General features: G+C 35.8%; 1 protein-coding gene across 5 annotated transcripts in view; it reads left to right on the top strand.

Annotated features, from left to right (window-relative positions):
* The window catches only part of LOC150110675 (ecotropic viral integration site 5 ortholog-like), a 283,516-nt gene that overhangs the window by 138,975 nt on the left and 125,070 nt on the right, over window positions 1-19,471 (top strand). For all 5 annotated transcript variants that reach the window (XM_090400284.1, XM_090400267.1, XM_090400257.1 and 2 more), the window contains exons 5-6: window positions 2,831-2,956; window positions 14,154-14,297. In XM_090400284.1, coding sequence (XP_090256410.1) covers window positions 2,831-2,956; window positions 14,154-14,297 — 270 coding nt within the window. The remainder of the gene's footprint in view (window positions 1-2,830; window positions 2,957-14,153; window positions 14,298-19,471) is intronic.

Below are 19,471 nucleotides of genomic sequence, written 5' to 3'. Positions count from 1 at the left end.
TCATTCCAAGAAGAGAGTTTGTACTGTCTGGTGATGCATATGTTACTGAGGATAAGGGAAGGAGAGCTGAGATCCCTTTTGCAAGAGAAAAGGCAGGACTATGTTTTGACAGCATTCAAAGTGACTAGGTTATCTTTGCCCTGCTGAAGGAGGTATGGAGATCGATGTTTAAGGCACTGGTTACAGATGATCGTGATGATATCAGCCGTGAATCTGGATTGGCAGAATCCATGCTGATGGTTGCTGATTAATTGGTGAGCTTCTAGGTAGTGAAGTTGTCCATTGATAACTTTCTCCATTATTTTGAAGAGGATTGAAGTGATGGAAATTAGTTGGTAGTCAGACAGTAGGCTTTTCTCTCTTTTTTTTTTTTTTTTTTTTTTTTTTTTTTTTTTTTTTTTTTTTGAAATAGGTTGGATATATGTTAGTTTCCATGAGATGTGATAGGTGCCAGCTGAGTATAGAAGATGGAAGAGATGATAGAGGATAGGTGTTAACCCAATGGCATCTCTCCTATTGTAATAGGAGAGATGCCATTGGGACCAGATTACTTTGTAGTGTTCAGGTTTAATATTCTTATTTCTTTCTTTCTGCTGAAAGGCCACAGGAGACATACGATGTTCAGTTGCTGGTATGGAAGGAAGTGATTAAAGGTGGTAATCAGTTAGTCAGGGGTTATCAGTTAACATGGAAGAAATTTTTCATTGAATCGGTGAGGGGGGTAGGAAAAGAGGCCACCCCTGGAAACAGTAAAAGGAGAGTGTGAGCAAAGGAGTGAGGAGTTAGTTCTTTGTGTGGAGAGTAGTTGGTAAGTGGAATGCATTATTATTATTACTACCTGACACCTCCAGGGAGTCCAAGGACTCGTTGTGGGAGGCAATCTACTCTACTTCGCTAAATACATATCACCCTTTCCACTACTACTTAATTCTACTATGACACTACTACCATCAATGCCATCTTCACCAACAACAGTATTTTTTGTCTGTAAATTTCATGTGTTCTGAAGGGTGATTTGTCTGTATACAGGATGAAAATCTTGAGTTTCAGGGAGAAAAAAACCCTGTTACCTCTGTATGAGATCAGCCAACTCACCTTCAATTGAAAAAGTCCCTATAAGGATTCCCCTCATCACGATGAGAATCGAACCCAGGTCTTTTTCATTTGAAGGGCACAGTGTTCTTCTGTGCTTCCAATTGTGCTATGGAGGCATTGCATGAGTGTGCTGTGAATGCAGACTTATTGAATGAGTTTAAGGCACAGTTTGAGCTTTGTGTGTGTGTGATAGTGTGTAACTCCTGCAATGAGTCAGACTCTGTGGTGGTGGTCTGATGTTAATAATAAGTAGTAATAGTGTTTTTCTCCTGTGACATTTCAAAGGCATCTGATTGGGTTTAGCACAGGGACTTGCATAACAAACGGCCATCCTAATGGTCTGCCTTCCTCACTCTGTAACTGGATCACCAACTTTCTCATTGGTTGCTTACTATGTGTCATGGCAGATGGTTTACTCTCCTCAGATTTCTCCAATGCAGGAGCACCCCAGGGTTCTGTTCTATCACCCATTCTCTTGTATATAAATGACTTGCTCTCACAGACTTCCAATCCTATTCATAGCTTTGCTGATGACAGCCACCTCTAAACTGTCTTTTTCATTCAACAAACCTTGTGGTGCTCAAGTATTAGATTCCTCAAGATCTACCATGTCCAGCGATCTGAACTCTGATCTCCTAGCTATATCTCAGTGGGGCAAGGACAACCTTGTAAACTTCATTGCCACCAAAACAATCCTGTCTGAGCTCTCGCAAGAAAGAGCTTGCATGCCTTCCCCTTACCTTCAGTAATATTTTGATATCCAAGCACAATCAGATTTCTTCTTCTTGGACTGACCTGCACCCAGATCTTTCTTAGTTCCACCACGTTCCAACTATAACTTATGCAGCCACCAAAAAATTTAGTGTACTTTTTTGCACAAGACACTTCCAGACTACCCTCTTCTGGATAGAATCAAGCAATCTTAGAGAGGATTTTGGTGCACCATCCCAAATAATGGAGCAGTTTTCCATGGCTGGACAAATTTGGACTTTGTTTACAGTCAACTGCTGTGAAGGTCTGAAGTAGTGTTATGTGCAAAAAAGTACACTAAGTTTTTTGGTGGCTGCAGAAGCTATAGTTGAAATGTGGTTGTGCTAGGAAAGATCTGAGGTGCAGGTCAGTCCAAGAAGAGAACAGGTCAGTCCGGTTAATTAATAATTCCTCTCTCACATACCCACTTTAATCCTTCTCTTACAGACATTCAGTTTCTGCATTGCGCCTCTGATACAGATACTTTCATGGACAGTGCTCTGTGGAATTGGCCACTATTATTCCTCCACTCTTCTCCTAATTCATTAAAACAAGAGCCACCGCTAACCTTCACCCTTTTACAGTCCATCTTGAAATGCACCAAACCAAATTCACTGCTTCCTCTTTCATTCCATCTACGTCTGTCCTTTGGAAAGTCTCCCCCACTTTGCTTTCCCCAAAGATTACAACTCTTAACTGTTCGAGCAAAATGTGGACAGATTCCTCCTCCTATTCCTATTGTTCACACATGGTAGTAATGTGCTATATAGGCCTTGTAGCCTTTTGTGTGTGTGTGGATCAGATATTAAAGGAAAAAATAGTTATATGCACCTTTTACAACCATTCAGTTTAACATTTAAATGGAAAATTCAAGCATTTAAAAGTCATGCTTTATTGAATAACTTAATTATTTTCTTTTAACAAAGATAAAATATATGATGAATTATTTCATTGTAGTCTGCTATGTAATTAAATTTACATTTAGATGCCAGAAGAAGAAGCCTTTGCAGTTTTAGTAAGACTGATGGAAGATTACAGGCTACGAGAAATGTATAAACCCAGTATGGCAGAATTAGGTGTATGTATGTATCAAGTGGAGTGCTTATTGATTGTAAGTACTTTTTATTATTGCTTCAGAGTAATTAACTGTTTGTAATTTAAGATTGTATTTATATTATATCAGAATTCCATGTAGACCAGCATTTCCTCCAGCATAGTCCATGGAAAAAAAAATTACTGGTCCTTATAAAAATTCAAATATGGCATGTGATCTATTGATAGAGAAAATCAAGCTGTAAACAATAAATAAAAAAATTACATTAACATTGTTTAATGTGCACATAGTTAATTAACTTTAGGCCTTACCTTACACACACACACACACACACACACACACACACACACACACACACACACACACACACACACACACACACACACACATCTGGACCCTGCATCCTTTGACTGGAAAAGATCTGAGTTTGATTCTCGTCATGTTGAGAGGAATCTTCATATGAGCATTTTCAATTGGAGGTAAGTTGGCTGGTCTCGTACAGTTATTGCACGATTTTTTCTGATAGAAACTTGGGTTTTTTTCATCCTGCACACAGCAAATCAGCCTTAAAACACATGATTTAGGCAATGTACTATTAGTGGCAGTAGATAGTTTTTTATAGACTAGGGATTAATTAGTGTAGATGGTAAGGTGTGTTGAGTAGGGTGCATTCCTGCAATAAGTTCTTAGACTCCTTTTCACATGATAATGATATCAGATACCAGTAAAAAAAAAAATTAGATATTTTATTGGTATTACCGAATCTACTTATTTAATTCATCAACTATGCTCTTATATATATATACATGATATTTTTTTTTTTTTTTTTTTTTTTTTTTTTTTTTTTTTTTTAAAGCATACTTTTTGTAGCCTGTCTCTGACTACATAAATTTGGAAAACGCTAAATATAGACTATTTTAGACTACCACTGTTGCATGCTGTGTTAACACTACTAAAAAAAAAAAAATAGTTTCCAGTAATTTTCCTATGTTAATATTTAATTTGTTGTAATGTGATTATTATTACAGTGGTCAGTTTTTCCACTGAATTTTTTAGCACATTATACTTGAACAAATTCTTGTTTTTATCCATATTTCACACTAGCATTAACAAATTTACACATGGGCTTTTTTGTATACAGTAAAATCTCTATTAATGTGCCCCCGATTAGTGTGTTTTCGATTAGTTCATTTTTTTCGATACCTAAATTCGATTAGTGCGCCTATATACATCTTACAATAAATCTTGCAGATTTTAAAAATTTTCTATCTATGTATTTTTATGGCTAACTATTTTAAAAAATCGCTCACCAGAATGAAATAATTTAGTTGCTGATTTAAAACATTTTACAAAGTTATTTTTAATGGCATACTACACTACTTCCATGTACACTATGTTCCAAATTTTTACCGCCAAAATTTATGTCATCTGCTATAATACGCTCGCAGATTTGAGACCTTCGATACTTTTGCACATCTCACAAAAAGGAGAATCCATTCCGATAATAAGGTAATCAATCCATCTTCTGGAATGAGTTATTTATTATTACACATTGGAAAATTAACTTCTCTTTTATAATCATTGTAGTTTTTAAAGTTGTAACTATTTTGCTTGTATAACAGTTGGAAAATTTTATCTATAAAGCACATGATTTCACGTGTTGGCGACCAATTCGTACATCCTTCATTTCTTTCTCCCCTTCAATGATAACGTCCAAGAGTTAATTAAATCTTATTCTGTAGAATTGAGGTGATTCCGACCTGCTAAATTTAGATGCACAGCGGGAAGATCCCGAAGAATATGAATAAAATTTAACCACTGAGTCAGCCAAAAGAGATTTCACAGAAACAATTTGAAAATATTTTTTATAATCGAACTTTTTAAGCAGCAATGCTTAGAGGCTGACACTGATGAAGAGAGAAGCAGTAAAATTTGCAGAAGAGTAGAAGAGGCAATAGGGCCATACCGTCGGTTGTATGAAAAAAAAAGAAACAAAATGCCTGCCAAATACATTAGCTCGATTCTTTGTTAAGAAGTAGAATAGAATATTTATATTCTGAAAATATTTTATGGTCTTTCAGCTTCATGGTTTTCCTTTAACTAGGCCCTGAGACATACCCTAATTCTTTTATTTAAAAAAATTAAGGGTGAAAAAAGAAATCTAAGAAACGAATTATATATTTCCCCATAGGTTATTATATTCGATTAGTGCATTTTCAATTAATGCACCTGTTTTAAAGAACACATTAGACGCACTAATAGAGGGATTGCTGTATTTACAAAATACTGGCAGCATTTAAGTTTACAAGTTGTTCACATTTCATAGAAAGCAATTCACAATTCATAAAAAGTTTCTTGAATGTTACTGACCTTGTTAGCACATTCTTTAAGTGGGAAATGAATTTTATTTCTTGACATGAGACCACCGCCTGAAGTAGTTTGAAAAAGTGCCACGATCGGTGTCCATAGCAGGATTTCCCCGAATAGGTAAAAAAACAAATTTTTTAGAAAAATACAAAAACGTAAAAAAAAAAAAAAAAAAAAAAAAAATCCTTACTCCATCCATGGTCTTGTGTACTGTTGGTTTATAACCTTTTGTGGGTGTGAATCAAAAAAAAAAGTTTTGACCCTGATTTGATTGAGGTTCATCAGTTGGAAGTTTGATCCATAGATACTGAGAATTGACTTAATGGGCGAATTATATCTTTTTCAACTCATGCATTCTTTTTTTTTATATACAAAAGAAGAAATACAATTGATTCTCACTGTAACAAACTTGCTTGCTCTAACAAATTATGGAAAAGTTTCTACCAAAACTCTAAGTATAATGTCATGCTAAAAGTGATTCACTATAGCAAGCTGTCTACTATAACCCATTCCCATGCCCCTACAAGTTTGATATAGCGCACGTTACCTATAGCTCAAACTATATTTTTACTGTAGTCCAGATCTGATATAGTTTGCCAGTGAACTATAATGAAAATTTTATTAGCAGCTTTTATTTATTTATCATTTTTTTTTTTGTCACTGCAAAAGCTACACTAGTGTCCAAAACCAAAGGATGAATACTGTTTCTGAATATTACAGCTGCATATTCAGACAACTCAGCTTGTGACAATTTGTATAACTGATGATTTAGAGTTAGAAAGCCAGTATGCATTCATATTTTTGAATTGTATGCAAAGGGGTCATGTGGGAGTACTCAACAGAATAACAGGCAAAAAAACTGCACTAAGTGAATTGTGTTCGGAAGAAACTATTTTCATGAAGGAATAAAGTTGCAAACTTGGATGTCTTGTAATGTCTCAAAGACATCATCTAGATGAGTTCACATGGGGAAGAATTATAGGAAAGCTTGAAGGCCACAGAATTTGGAATCTCACATAGCAATGTATCCAGACTCAGGGAAGCGAATGTGTTCCAGATGTTTGCTAAGAGCCCTTGCTGTACCATGGAGCACAAAGACAGATTTTTGGTTATAACATCAAAATGGAATTGACACACCATGGCAGGTCAGCTGCTTGCAAGTCAGCTTTATTCAAGCACAGGTACATGAAAAGGCAAACTGTGGCAAGACATTTGTGACAAGTAGGCATATACATCCAAAAGCCTGTAGTCTGCTTCCCTTTATTCACAGCTCATCGCAGAGCATGTTTTCAGTAGTATTGCATCCATAAAAATTGGACAAGACACCAGTGAGCTAACGTACTCTTTACAGATGAGTCATTTTAGTCTTTCCTCTGATTCTAGATGACACTTGATCTGGTGTGAAAATGGTACTACTTACCATCGCGAGAATGCTCTTGAAAGGGATAAATATGATGGTGTTGAGGTCATGGTGTGGAGAGGCATTATGCCTAATGGATACAAGCTGTAAGTGCTGGAAAAAAAGGGACTATGACTGGTGAACGATACTGCAACGAAGTTCTTCAACTTCATTTATTGCCTACAGCACCACGGAACTGATTGTTTCATGGTGATGTAGGCAAAGAATTCATTTCTATTGATGACAATGTCACACCATATATGCACAGTATAGCACAGTGGCAAACCATAGAACACATTTGGGACGCAATAGGGATACACATTACTACTTGAAATTCCCTCCAAAAAACAAGGCCTTATCCTTGCTTTGAATAAAGGCCAGTTTGCCTCAAGAACTCTTGAATCACTTGGTGCTACGATTTTATTAGAGCTGCATCGCATGGTACGATTTTATTAGAGCTGCATCACAGTTCAGGATGAACATAAGCACTGTACATTAATTCCATAACTACATCCTTAGGAAATTTGTAACTTTTGCCTAAAACATATTGCAGTTTAATTTGTACGAAGTTTATAATACATTTTTGTGTAATATAATTTATTAATATGATGGCAATAAATTTGTCCATATTTGACTGTAGTCATGAAATTTTTTCATATACAAGTAAAAATGTAGTTTGTCCTTAGTGTATAGACACTAGTGTATTGTTGATAAGAATACTTCTTTTATCCATATTTTATTATTTTTTCACTTTACATTTTAAATACTGAAGTTTACTTAATTTTTCCTAGAACATGAATACAGTAATCTCTTTTGGTGACTCTGTTAAGTATCGGCATATGTTAAAATTGCAAAATGTTACTTTACTTATGTATGTTTGTTCAGTGAACTTCTTATTGAAATAATTTCATTTATGCCTAAGCAAGACTTTAGTGATGAAGAGCAAGAAGAAAAATACAGCATATAAAATAAGGATGGATGGGTTTCTATTTAAATAACTTGTTAAAATAATACTATTATAATAATGTGTATAACATTATTATAATAATAATGAATTCATTGAAGTAAGAGCTGCTGACTAGCCAGTGATTTTCTCATCTCATCATTATACTTCCCCAGATACGACTGATTATCTTCTGATTGAGACTGGCCTATGTACTCCCCCCCACCACCTTCTCTACCTGTTCTTGCCTTAGTTTTTTTTTCCTTCTCTGTGGCACATTACTGTCCATTTTGACTACTCTGGTTTCCCTTTTCCATATTCACTCTCTCACTCTTGTATTCTATTAGACTATTTGCAATAATCACTGTCCCTTGTATTTATATTCTAATAGAATACAAGAGTCAGAGAGTGAATATGGAAGGGAAACCAGGGTAGTCAAAATGGACAGAAATGTCCATTTTGACTACTCTGGACATTTATGTATCTGGACATCTATGTACCTTTTCCCCAAGGGTTTGCATCTGTTGTGGATATAGTAGATATCAGGAATCTGTTGATTATCAGATGCTTGTAACCAAGTAATCCTATGAACTGCTCTGGCCACTTCTGGGGTATGTTGTCTGACCTTCGGCTCACTGCTAACAGCCCCCCCCCCCCTCAGATCCTTAACTTCATCTTCCTAGAGTATATTTCTTTTCATTGTAAAATGTGTAACTTTACACTTTTCCACAATTAAACTGGTGTCCATTATCTTTGTCCATACTGTCAACCTATTCAAATCATCATAAAGATGCTTTATATTACTTTGATTAAAATTATTCTACCAGTTTTACATCATCAGCTAACTGTAGAATATTTTCTTTCCAGTGATTTCCTGTATTGTTAGTGTGCAAATTAAATAATAGTCCAAGCACAGAGTCCTGCAACACTGGTAGTTACCTGTCTTCTGGTTCTCTTTTGTATAACTCTGGTATTTATCCTGTCAGCAACTTTTGTCCATATCACCAGCTTCGCATCCATCCCTATTTGCTACAGTTTGTATAACAGAGCTCCATGTGGTATTCTGTCAAATATCTTTGCAAAATCCAGCAGTCATTTCCTTTAGCTAGCTCAGCTGTCACACTGTTATGAAAGTTAGTAAATTGCTAAAGCCGTGACATACCTTTTACAAAGCCAAACTGTTTCCTAAACAGTATCATATTTTCACATTCCTGAATTTTATCTTTGACAAACTTCTCTCATACCACCATTCCCAAGATGCAAATTATGAAAGTGGGAGATTACTAATTGCTGCAGAGAACATAGTCGAGGTATTCAATGAACAGTTCATCAAGGTGTTTCATCCTCTGTGTGAAATCAGTAACTCAGTTGCAGAGAATGAAGAGAGAAGACTTGATGGTGGGCAGGCAATAATAGGATGACATCACCACGTGTCTTAAAGGAATGTTCCTAGGAGTTAGCATCAGCCTTGGCCTACGTTTTTTTAACAAGACTCTTGCAACAGTAAAAGTCCCAAAGGAGTGAAAGAAAGGCAAAATTGTTCCACCTAAAAAAGGTGGTGATAAGGCAACAAATTACAGGCCAATCTATATCTGGAGTTGTAGTTAAAGGTATTGGAGAAATTGGTGAGAGATGGAATACAAAAGTGGGTTAATAAGAGTGGTATTCTTTGTGCTTGTCGGCATGGGTTTGTTAAAGGGAGATCATGTTTTATCATCTTTTGTACCATAACAAGGAAGATGCATATACAGTGGTATACTTAGATTTTGCAAAGGCGTTTGATAGATTGCCACAACCACAAGTTGATCACTAAACTGAAGCAGATGGGATTGGATAATAGACTAGTGAGTTGGATAGATTACTGGCTGTCAAATAGGTTTCAGCAAGTTGTGTATGGGGAAGAGGGCACTATTTTAAAAGAGAAAAGTCACTAGTTGTGTTACACAAGGGTCTATTTTGGAACCATGGATTTGCAATATGGAGCTCTCAATTCAGTGTTGCAAAGTGTAATGTTCTGGAATCAAATTCCAGATGCAAAGTATACACTTGGTGGAGAAATTTTGGAAGAAATTGAGATAAGACCTTGGAGTGGTGGTGGACAAGGATCTGAAGTTCAGAGATCACATTGCACAAGTTGTGAAGACATCACATCAGATTATTGGAATCATGCAGAGGACCTTAACTTGTGGAAACAAAGAGATTCTGGTTCCATTATATAAGGCCTCATATGGATTATTGTGCACAGATTTGGTCCCCTGGTTTTTATGATGATGAGGATATATATTGGAAATGGTCCAGAGAAGACTAAGATCACAACTGGTCTTTTTGATGTGGGATATGAGGACACATTGAGAGGAATGCAGTTTGTAAAGCCTTGTGAGTAGGAGAGGGGGATATTATTGAGACCTTTAAGTTGATCAAGAGTTGTTACCAGGGTTAATGTGGAAGAAATTTTTCATAGAATGGGCAAAAGGAGTAGAACAAGAGGTACATAGCTGGAAGCTGTATAAGGAGGGTGTGAGCAGGAGAGTAGTTGGTGAGTGAAATGCATTGCTTGATGTTGTGGTGAATGCAGATATATTGAATGAGTTTAAAGCATGGGTTGATGGATTTTGTGTGCAATAGCATTTTGCCTCTTGCAGTAAGTCTTTTTTGACTCCATGGAGATTTAATGTTAATAATAAAAACTCTTTGGGATTTTGTTTGCCCTGCTAGGATTTCCTCTCATCTGATTTTGCCTTCTTTACCATGTTGGTTAGCATTCTTGCTTGTACTGCTCATGAGTTTGCTTATCACTTTTCTCCTTTCATACCCCCACATCCTTTCTTTTTTTGAGGCTTCTGCTTATTGTTATACTTATCTAACTAATTTCGCTCAGGAGATTTGAGGCTACAAAACGAACCCTGTGGTTCGTTTTGTAGCCTCAAATCTCCTGAGCGAAATTTTGCAAACCAACAGCAAGTGGATCTCTCATTAGTTGTTCCTCCACCGAATGCTTTATTGATGTTTTTTATTGCAGCTGCTGCAGAATTTCCCAATTTGAACTCGTAAAGGTGTAGCAACCTTAATTGACTGGGTTCCATGATTGACTTGATGTTGGTAGTATTCAATGTTTAATGCTCGTTGAATGAAACAAATACTACAATTGCATCACCCACATATGACACTGTTACATGACATAAAAATTTGCATATACCTCAGCGCTTGCTTTCTTCAGCAACCAGTAGAAACCTGACAGTCATTCAACGGCCATTTCATTTGCAACAACCTAATACATAGTAACAGACTTCGGGTAAATTCACAAAAATGAAGTGAATATAGAAGATACTTAAAATTGGCACCATTTTAAAATTTGTTATTGCTCCACATAAGATAAATTTGGAATGCTTGTTTTTTCACTTGACAAATTAATCCCAAGGGGAAGTGTGGTCTACTTAATTAGTTAAGCTGCTCCAAGTGATATTTCTATCTATTTTGGTAAGATGCTTCTCACATTGGATAAGTCTTCACACCTGAACTGTTTGCAAAGACTGCTGGTTGCAGGTTTTCTTGCTTCACTTCACTCTTACATCTGCTATAAAGGCAGCCATGAAATGTCTTAATTTCAATGGGAGGAAGTGAAGGAGGCAAGGGATCTTGGGGTGATAGATACAAAACTTTAAATTCATGGGACATATTGCAAAGGTGATGAAGGTAATCCCAAGGATCGTTGCAATATTGAGGACAGCAAAGATAGAAGAGTTGAGATTCCATTGTATAAAGCCCTAATCGGACCACACCAGGACTACTGTGCTCAGATTTGGTTTCAAGGATTTTAAAGGAATAAATTAGCCTCGGAAGGAATGCAGAGGCAGATAAAAAAAAAAATTATATCAGGATTGTACAATGTTAGTCATGAGGATGAACTGAGGGAATGCAGACTGCAAAGTTTGGTAGACGGAAGGAGAGGTGATGCAATGAGATTGAGTCATTTTTAAACTGTCTTGGAAGTTGTGAAAGGAAGTCATGATCAAGAAGTTGAGGAGTTGCTTCTTTGCATAGAGAGTCATTGAACCATGGAATGCATTATCTGCCTCCAATGATGGGTCTTGTGACTCCCTGGAGGTCCTGAATCATGATAACAATTCACATCAAGCTGCTGAAGTTACCAAATCATTTTACATAATTTTTATTTGATCTGTAATAAACTGATGCATATTTACTAAGTTAATTAAACATTTATCTGATATTTATAACCCATCCAGGCCATGGAAAAGGACAGTCATCCCACTTTGCTATAGCCTGCTACTATTCTTTGCATGGAAAGTGTGTAATAAAGCAGTAGTCACTAGCTTCTGGTTTATCCGATGAATAGATCTGTATTAGAAGAGGTGGAAGCCATCAACTGCTGCAGTTAATATTTTGAACATCACAAATCAAAAAAGAAAAAATGTTAAGGCAATTTTTCTTTTTTATTTATGTGTGTGTGTGTTCATAGTCCCCACTTACTAGTTCCTACTATAGCTTCAATTATGACTTTTGCTATAAATAATTTCAATACTTCATGATTTTTTAATCCCTTAGTTATTATTAAGGATTATCCCATACAAAATCATTGAATTAAAAAATCGATGGTGCATAATTTTGTATTTTGATTAACATGAATTATTTAGTCACCCCATCCTTTAGGTTGAAGAAAATATTTTTATCGATGCAGTAAAATGCTAATTATCTGAGGTTCAATTATCCATGGAGTTGGATTAACTGTGATCCTCCATAGTACGCAGTGTGCCTGTTAAGTAATGAGACTGATGAAGAGAGTTTATTTTTCACTTGGTTAGACTATAATAAGTTCAGTTTAATCCTTTATCCAAGTGTGAGCAAACAAAGTTTGCACCTGAAAGTATCTTCAGGACTGGGATAAGGTAGTGCAACACCAGCAACTCGTTGCAAAGGTGTTGCACTACCTTACTCAAATCCTGAAGATACTTTCAGGTGCAAACTTTGTTTGCTCACACTTGGATAAAGGATTAAACTAAACTTATTATAGTCTAACCAAGTGAAAAATAAACTCTTAACATCTTTCTCTGAATCTGGAGTAATTTAATAATAAGGTTGCACATCCTTTGGCAACTCTTATAGGTTAGGATGACCTCTCGTTGCTTCTGCCTTTGTATCTCTACTACTGGGCCTGGCTCCCACTGACGAGACCTCAATAAAGGTTGAAACCGGTATGGGTAGTGGCCCTTGCCTTGATGCATAGCATTACACATATCCGCAAGGAGATGTGCTTTGCATTATGGGAGATACTGAGATAGGAGTAATGAGAGCTTTCTCCACCTTTGCAACGAGTTGCTTGGTGTTGCACTACCTTACCCCAGTCCTGAAGATACTTTCAGGCGTAAACTTTGTTTGCTCACACTTGGATAAAGGATTAAACTAAACTTATTATAATGAGACTGATTTTTTACAGGACAGCCCTTTGAATAAAAGTAATAAATGTGTTTATAGTTTTGACCACTAGGCTGTTCTAATTGCAGGTGCAACTTTCAAGTTGGATAATGCAGCAGTTTTCCTGTGGCAACTGTTGAAGTAAGAATGCATAGGTGTTCTGCTAGTTTTCAATGTTTAAAGGGGGGGGGATGGAGGATAAACTATGCTATGGGCCAGTTTCTGCACAGACAGATGAAAATGTGGTGAATGCTAGGGAAATTGTTGCCCATGACAGACGAGTAACAACTAAGCTACTCTCTGTGCAGTTTGGTGTTGTGTCAGGAAAGAACAATTGGTTTCTTTTGTACAACAATGCTGCCATGTGCTGTGCACTGTCTGTGAAGCAGATCTGTGTGATTGTTCCCCCCCCCCATTTACCAGATTTGACTCCCACAGATTTATTCCTCCCAAAGATGAAGTGTGCCGCCTTAAAAGGAGAGTGCTTCAGTGACATTGAGGACATCCAACACAGTGTAACTCAGAGACTGAAGGAAGTTCATGTGTTTAAGACTTCCACCATGCCTTTGAACACCTGTACAACAGTGTAAATGTTTTTGGGGTTGGAGGGAGATTATTTTGAATCTGTGTAATTGACAATTCCAAATATAGTTCTTTGTTTTGATATAATTGTTGTCTCATTATGCAATAGTAATGAGACAACTTAATTACTTAATTATTAGTAAGGTTTCATCAGAGGGTGTAAAATAAATGCTTATGCAATCTATTAAGATTAATTTTTCAAACTGTGTAGAATGTATTTTGCTTCAGTTAATTTTTCAGCTGGATTTTATGATATTTTCATCTGAATTATTATATTTTCTAATTTATAATTTAAAATATTACTTATGGGCCACCCTGTATAAGTCACTAAAGGGTTTAAACATTTAATAACTTTTTTATTTCTTTATTATTTTTATTATTTTTTTGTTATAATGAAATATAGAACCTGGATATATTTTTTTTTTTATTAGTTATGAGTTATTCACATTTTCAACCCCTTTGTGACTTGTGGGCCACTCTGTATTATTAACAGTAAATAATCAGCATGCTTCTTCTTTTTTTCCCCCCTCTAGGAACACATTCCTGAACTTCATCGACATTTTCAGTCCCAAAACTTTCATACTTCGATGTATGCTTCCTCTTGGTTTTTAACGCTGTTTACATCTTCTCTCTCATTGTCTCTTGCATCACGGGTAATGGATGTCTTCTTATCTGAGGTATGTGGAAATATAATAGTTAACATTTTGGTAAATATGGTATTTATAAATTCTGTACTAAACAGTGTGGATGATATAAGTTCAGCAAATATGATAAAATTAAGTATTTCAAAAACTGCAACCTAAAGATTACCTTTCTTTTATAATCAGTGAGATTTTTGGGTGTTGTATATAATCTGTTTTTGGCCTGTTTCTTCATCACTAATACTTAGAAGAAAATGAAGAACTTCCACTGAAAATTGCTATAATTGCATCATGTACATTGGATGATTTTTGTAGTTTGTTCTTTGCTTGGAAAGTTTCAATCCCATCTAGGATTGTGAGGAATGTATATAAAGGACTTTCAACTATTGGTGAGTTAGCTGGTCTACTATGAAAAGAGGGAAATTCTTTAATGGCAATAATACAGGATTTTCCTCTAAGAAACATGCGGTTTTCACCCTGCAAAACTGGCTAGAAACACACACACAAATTAACAGAAATACTTGTGCAGAGGTCTTAGTTCCCTTGGCTGTAATAACCAAAACTCCATATTTTTGATAGTCTCATATTGCTTGACTGCATTTTTGTAACTCATTGTCATTTCACACATTATATTTTATTGATTATATGGGTGTGTCTTGGGTATTGCTAACTACACAAGGTAAGATTCCTAGCTGTTTTAAGCAGCAAATACAATTATTTGTAATTATAATTTTTTGATAGTGATAAACAAGTAAAAAAAAAAAAAAAAAAAAAAAACTTTTTTCTTTTCATCTTTTTTATTTTAAGTTGAAATTAACACTCCCTTTTGTAAATTAACCATTCTTTTTTTATTTGTTGATTTGTAAATGCCACTAAAATGTTGTTAAGCTTACATATAATGCACATTTTTTTTCTCATTTCACTTCGGTATATAGTTGCTTATTACGATATTTCTTATTTATTTGAATATCTGTGCAAACGATTTTTACAATGTTAAGTTATTTTTGGTTTATTTGAACCTAGAAAGACCCAGGTTCAAATTCCATCTATGATGTGAAGAACCTTCATCAGGTTTTTTCAAATGGTGAGTTAGCCATCTTATATGGAGGTAGATGGTTTTATTCTCCCATCTCTCCCAGAAACAACTTGGATTTTTCATTCTTTAGAACAGGCAAACTGGCCCTGTTGAATGCACAGATCTACAGCTAAAAAATACTTCCCTTTACGGGATGCAGCAGAGGAATGATGTGGTTATCACATTCTTCTTCTTCAGCACAGATGTGTTGAAGAAGAAGAATGTAAAGATGTCAAGGACTTCTCTACATTCTTCTCTAATCAGGGACTTGACTTCTAATCACGTCCCTGATTAGAAGTCAAGATGAATTAATGAGGGACTCTACCTGTTCTAAGTCACAGATGATTATTATTATTACGTCTCTATGGAGTCAGTAGACTCATTGCGGGAGACCCAAACTATAAAAACTATCTATCATATCTCTTCTTGAATTCATTTACAGACGAAGAACTCGCAACTGAGTCAGGCAATGCATTCCACTCGTTCATTACCCTCCAGGCAAAAAACCTCGTTCTCACACCCATGTTAACCACACTTTTCCTTAATTTCCAAGGATGACCTCTTGTTCTTTTATCACACAGCTGAAATATTTGTCATCAATCTTATAAAAACCTTTTAGTTAATTAAACATTTCTATCATACCCTCTCTTCTCTGCCTATCAACCAACCTCTGCAATCCACAAACTCTCAATCTATCAATGTAGGGAACATTTTTTACATCACTCACCAACTTAGTCATTCTCCTCTGAATCCTCTCCACAACTTCCTCATCTCAAAGGAATCCAGGTGACCAGACTTGAGCACAATAATCCAAATGTGGAAGTATCAATGCCTTATAAAGGGGAATAATAACCTTTTTATCTCTGGATGTTAGTGTGTTCTTCAATAACCAAGTAATCCTATGTGCACTCTTGGACACCTTAGCAATGTGTCCTCTGAACTTCATCTTCCTGTCCACCAACACCCCCAAGTCTCTAGCCTCATCAATCTCTTGGAGTACCATTCCATCAATGTAGTACACAGCTGGTAATCTTTTAATCCCAAAATGCATAACTTTACACTTTTTCGCATTGAAATGACATCCGTTACCTTTTGCCCATTTTGCCAGATATCAGCTTGATTTCTTATTGTGCTACCCAACTTTGCATCATCAGCAAACAACTGAATATCTCCCTTTAAGCCATTTTCTATATCATTTATGTATAAATTGAACAATAACACCCCAAGAACAGAGCCCTGAGGCACACCACTGGTCACCTGCCTCATCCTGGACTCTGCTCCTCCATACACCACTTTCTGGTATCTCTCCCTGAGCCATTCTCTTATCCATCCCCATCTGCTCCAATTTGCACAACAGTATTCCATGGGATATCCTATCAAAAGCCTTAGCAATGTGATAACCAAACATACTTATCAGTTTGAATAGGACACTGTTATAGCAACAACAGTAGCAGACTTTCATTAATATGGTTTAATTTGTAAGTAGTTTTTGATTATGATTAGTATTGGTTTAGTTTCACTTTATCGTGGTGTGATCACATTTAGATTATTACTCTTCTTATTGTAATAAGAAGAATCATAAAAAGGAATATATGAAATATATTCCAAAATATGAATGATTTGTCATATTTTAGAAATTCAGGTTTGAATCTCTTTTAGTAAAATATCTCAAATATCACTGAATTTCATCAATATGTCCAGCCTAAGCCTTCAGTGGCAAACTCTAGCTTCTTAAAGGCCAACAAACTAGATTTTATTTATCACATTGAAAGAGGACTGAAATCCTACCCTACCAATGTAGATAATAAAATATGGTTAGAAACCTCCCAACAATGCCTGCCTGGTTGCCCGAGTCGTTAGCTTACCTGCTCTCTAGCCAAAAGTCTGCAGGTTCGAATCCTGCCATGGGCATGGATGTTTGTGATTGTCTATGAAAACACTAATGGTGGTGGGCAGTAGATGGCATTGGTGTAGTGGATGATGATGGTAGTTGGTGGATTGAGTGGTGGAGATGGAGAGTTGTAGAGTGGGTGCCCTCCCTCGATGAGCCTTTGGACACTTTGGAGGTATCACATAATAATATTATTATTACGCGATATTAATTATTATTAATATCAGCATTACTCCTGATAATTGTACGATTTTACAGTAAATTACAAGTATGGATTGTTGTTGTTCTTTGCTTTCAAAGCACTGTCACTAAAGCAGAAATAAGTCATTAAATCTCTAAAACAAATTCACATCGTTACTAAAGCACAAAAGGTAATGCCACCCATTGTTCTCAACCAATATATGATAACGAGACTATTAATCCTGCAACTGTAGTATACCAACTACAGTTGCAGGATTTACTCATAGATATTGTAAAAAATAAACTAAATTTCATATGTTTTACTGTCTTTGTATATGTATATGTTGATGACGACCTTGATATGCAGGTTGAAACATCGTCATTATTTTATTTTAAATACTACTAGCACTAATATAGTAGTGCTGTTTGTAATTTTGCTGTAATAAAAGTTATTCACTGGCTGACTTGTTTAATGCATTATGATGTATAGAATCACTTTACTGCTGCAGTATTCCCCTAGGATGTATCAGCATTACTCCTTAATATTAGTGGAAGAAAAAAATGAAGAGTGGTCGGCTACTATTTTCTGGTTTTCTTGGAAAATTTAGACTAAATTAGATTGTTCAAAGCAGAAAGTGATTTTGGAATCATAAAAGAAAGAAAAAAGAGAAGCAGGAGGTTAAAAAAAAAAAAAAAAGACTGTCAGCACCACTGTACTACAGAACTGTTAGTTGAATATAAAGACTAAAAGGCTTCAGTTTTAGCTTGTTCAATTAAGGTCATGGATATACAGGGGTTATTAAATAAACTTTTTTAGCTAACCTTAAAAAGTTGCATGCACAGGCTCTTTAGGTAGAATATCTTAAGTGGAATAAGTTTTATGCAGTAGGAAACTAATGCCAAAAGTTATAAGTTTTGGTAAATCTAGACTTTAAGTTTGCTCTGTTTGGCTGTAAAATAGTGATAATTGTAATATCCTCTATATTCAAACATATCTCCATTCAGCCCAGGCCTTCAATGAGGAAGTTATGTTAATGCTGGTGATAAAATCTAATTGGAATTCTAGATTGCATTTTCTCTATTAGAAAGATTTGCAGCTGCAAAACACGGTAAGTATACAGAGATGAAAAGGAAGAGTAGTTGAAAGCCAGTGCGCATGCGTGCCTGTGCATATATGAGAGAGGTTGTTAAAAGATAAGAACACAAAAGAAAGGCAAGATGCTATGCAGGGCATCTTGATAATCTTTTAAACAATTTTTAGGTCTTGTGATTCAGTAGGGAACAGACTAGTCCCATTGCATCATCTGAGGTTAGATTGGCTATAAATAAATTAAAACTTCATAGAACACCATAATGTTATGAGATTACTACAGAAATGCTAAAAGGAGGTAGTAACATAGCTGCTGAGGGCCTGAGCTTTTTTTTTTTTTTTTAAATCATAGTGGTGAACTTTCCAGAGACCTTGAACAAAAGTGTAATAACATCAATTATTATTGCTACTACTACAGTAACCTCCATGGAGTCAGTAGACTCACTGTGGGAGTCCCACTCAACCAGCAACACATTTATCATAATAAATCTCGAAATGATTTGCACTCCTTGTTCACTCCAGCAATGCATTCCACTCATCAATAATTCTCCATGTAAAAAATATACTCCTTACATTCTCCTTCACTACATCTTTATACAACTTTCAGGGATGACCTCTCATATTTCATGTCTTATTGTTCACTATTTTTATAATTCCTTCTGTATTAATCTGGTAAAATTCCTCAACCAAGTTGAAGTTCTCTATCATATCTCTTCTTTTCCTCATATCCACCAAATTGTAACCTACATTCCCTATATCACTTTGATCATTAGTCTTTGGATTCTCTTTGGTGTTTCCACATCACAGTGAAAAGTAGGCAACTTTTCATTGGTTTTACCAGTGCTTTAGAGGCATCACCACCTCCTTATCCCTACATGTCAATGTATTTCTTATCATAACAGCAATACAGTGTGCAGTCTTTGCAATGCTTACAGTGTGCTCTTAGAGCTTTATTTTATTGTCTGTTTATCCCA

The sequence above is a fragment of the Typopeltis vanoorti genome, chromosome 1 (assembly GCF_054136105.1).
Source record: "Typopeltis vanoorti isolate ZY-2024b chromosome 1, IOZ_Tvanoo_1.0, whole genome shotgun sequence".
NCBI classification, from domain to species: Eukaryota; Metazoa; Arthropoda; class Arachnida; order Uropygi; family Thelyphonidae; genus Typopeltis; species Typopeltis vanoorti.
Note: the sequence above shows the minus strand (reverse complement) of the source record. Positions and strands in the feature narration are given on the sequence as shown.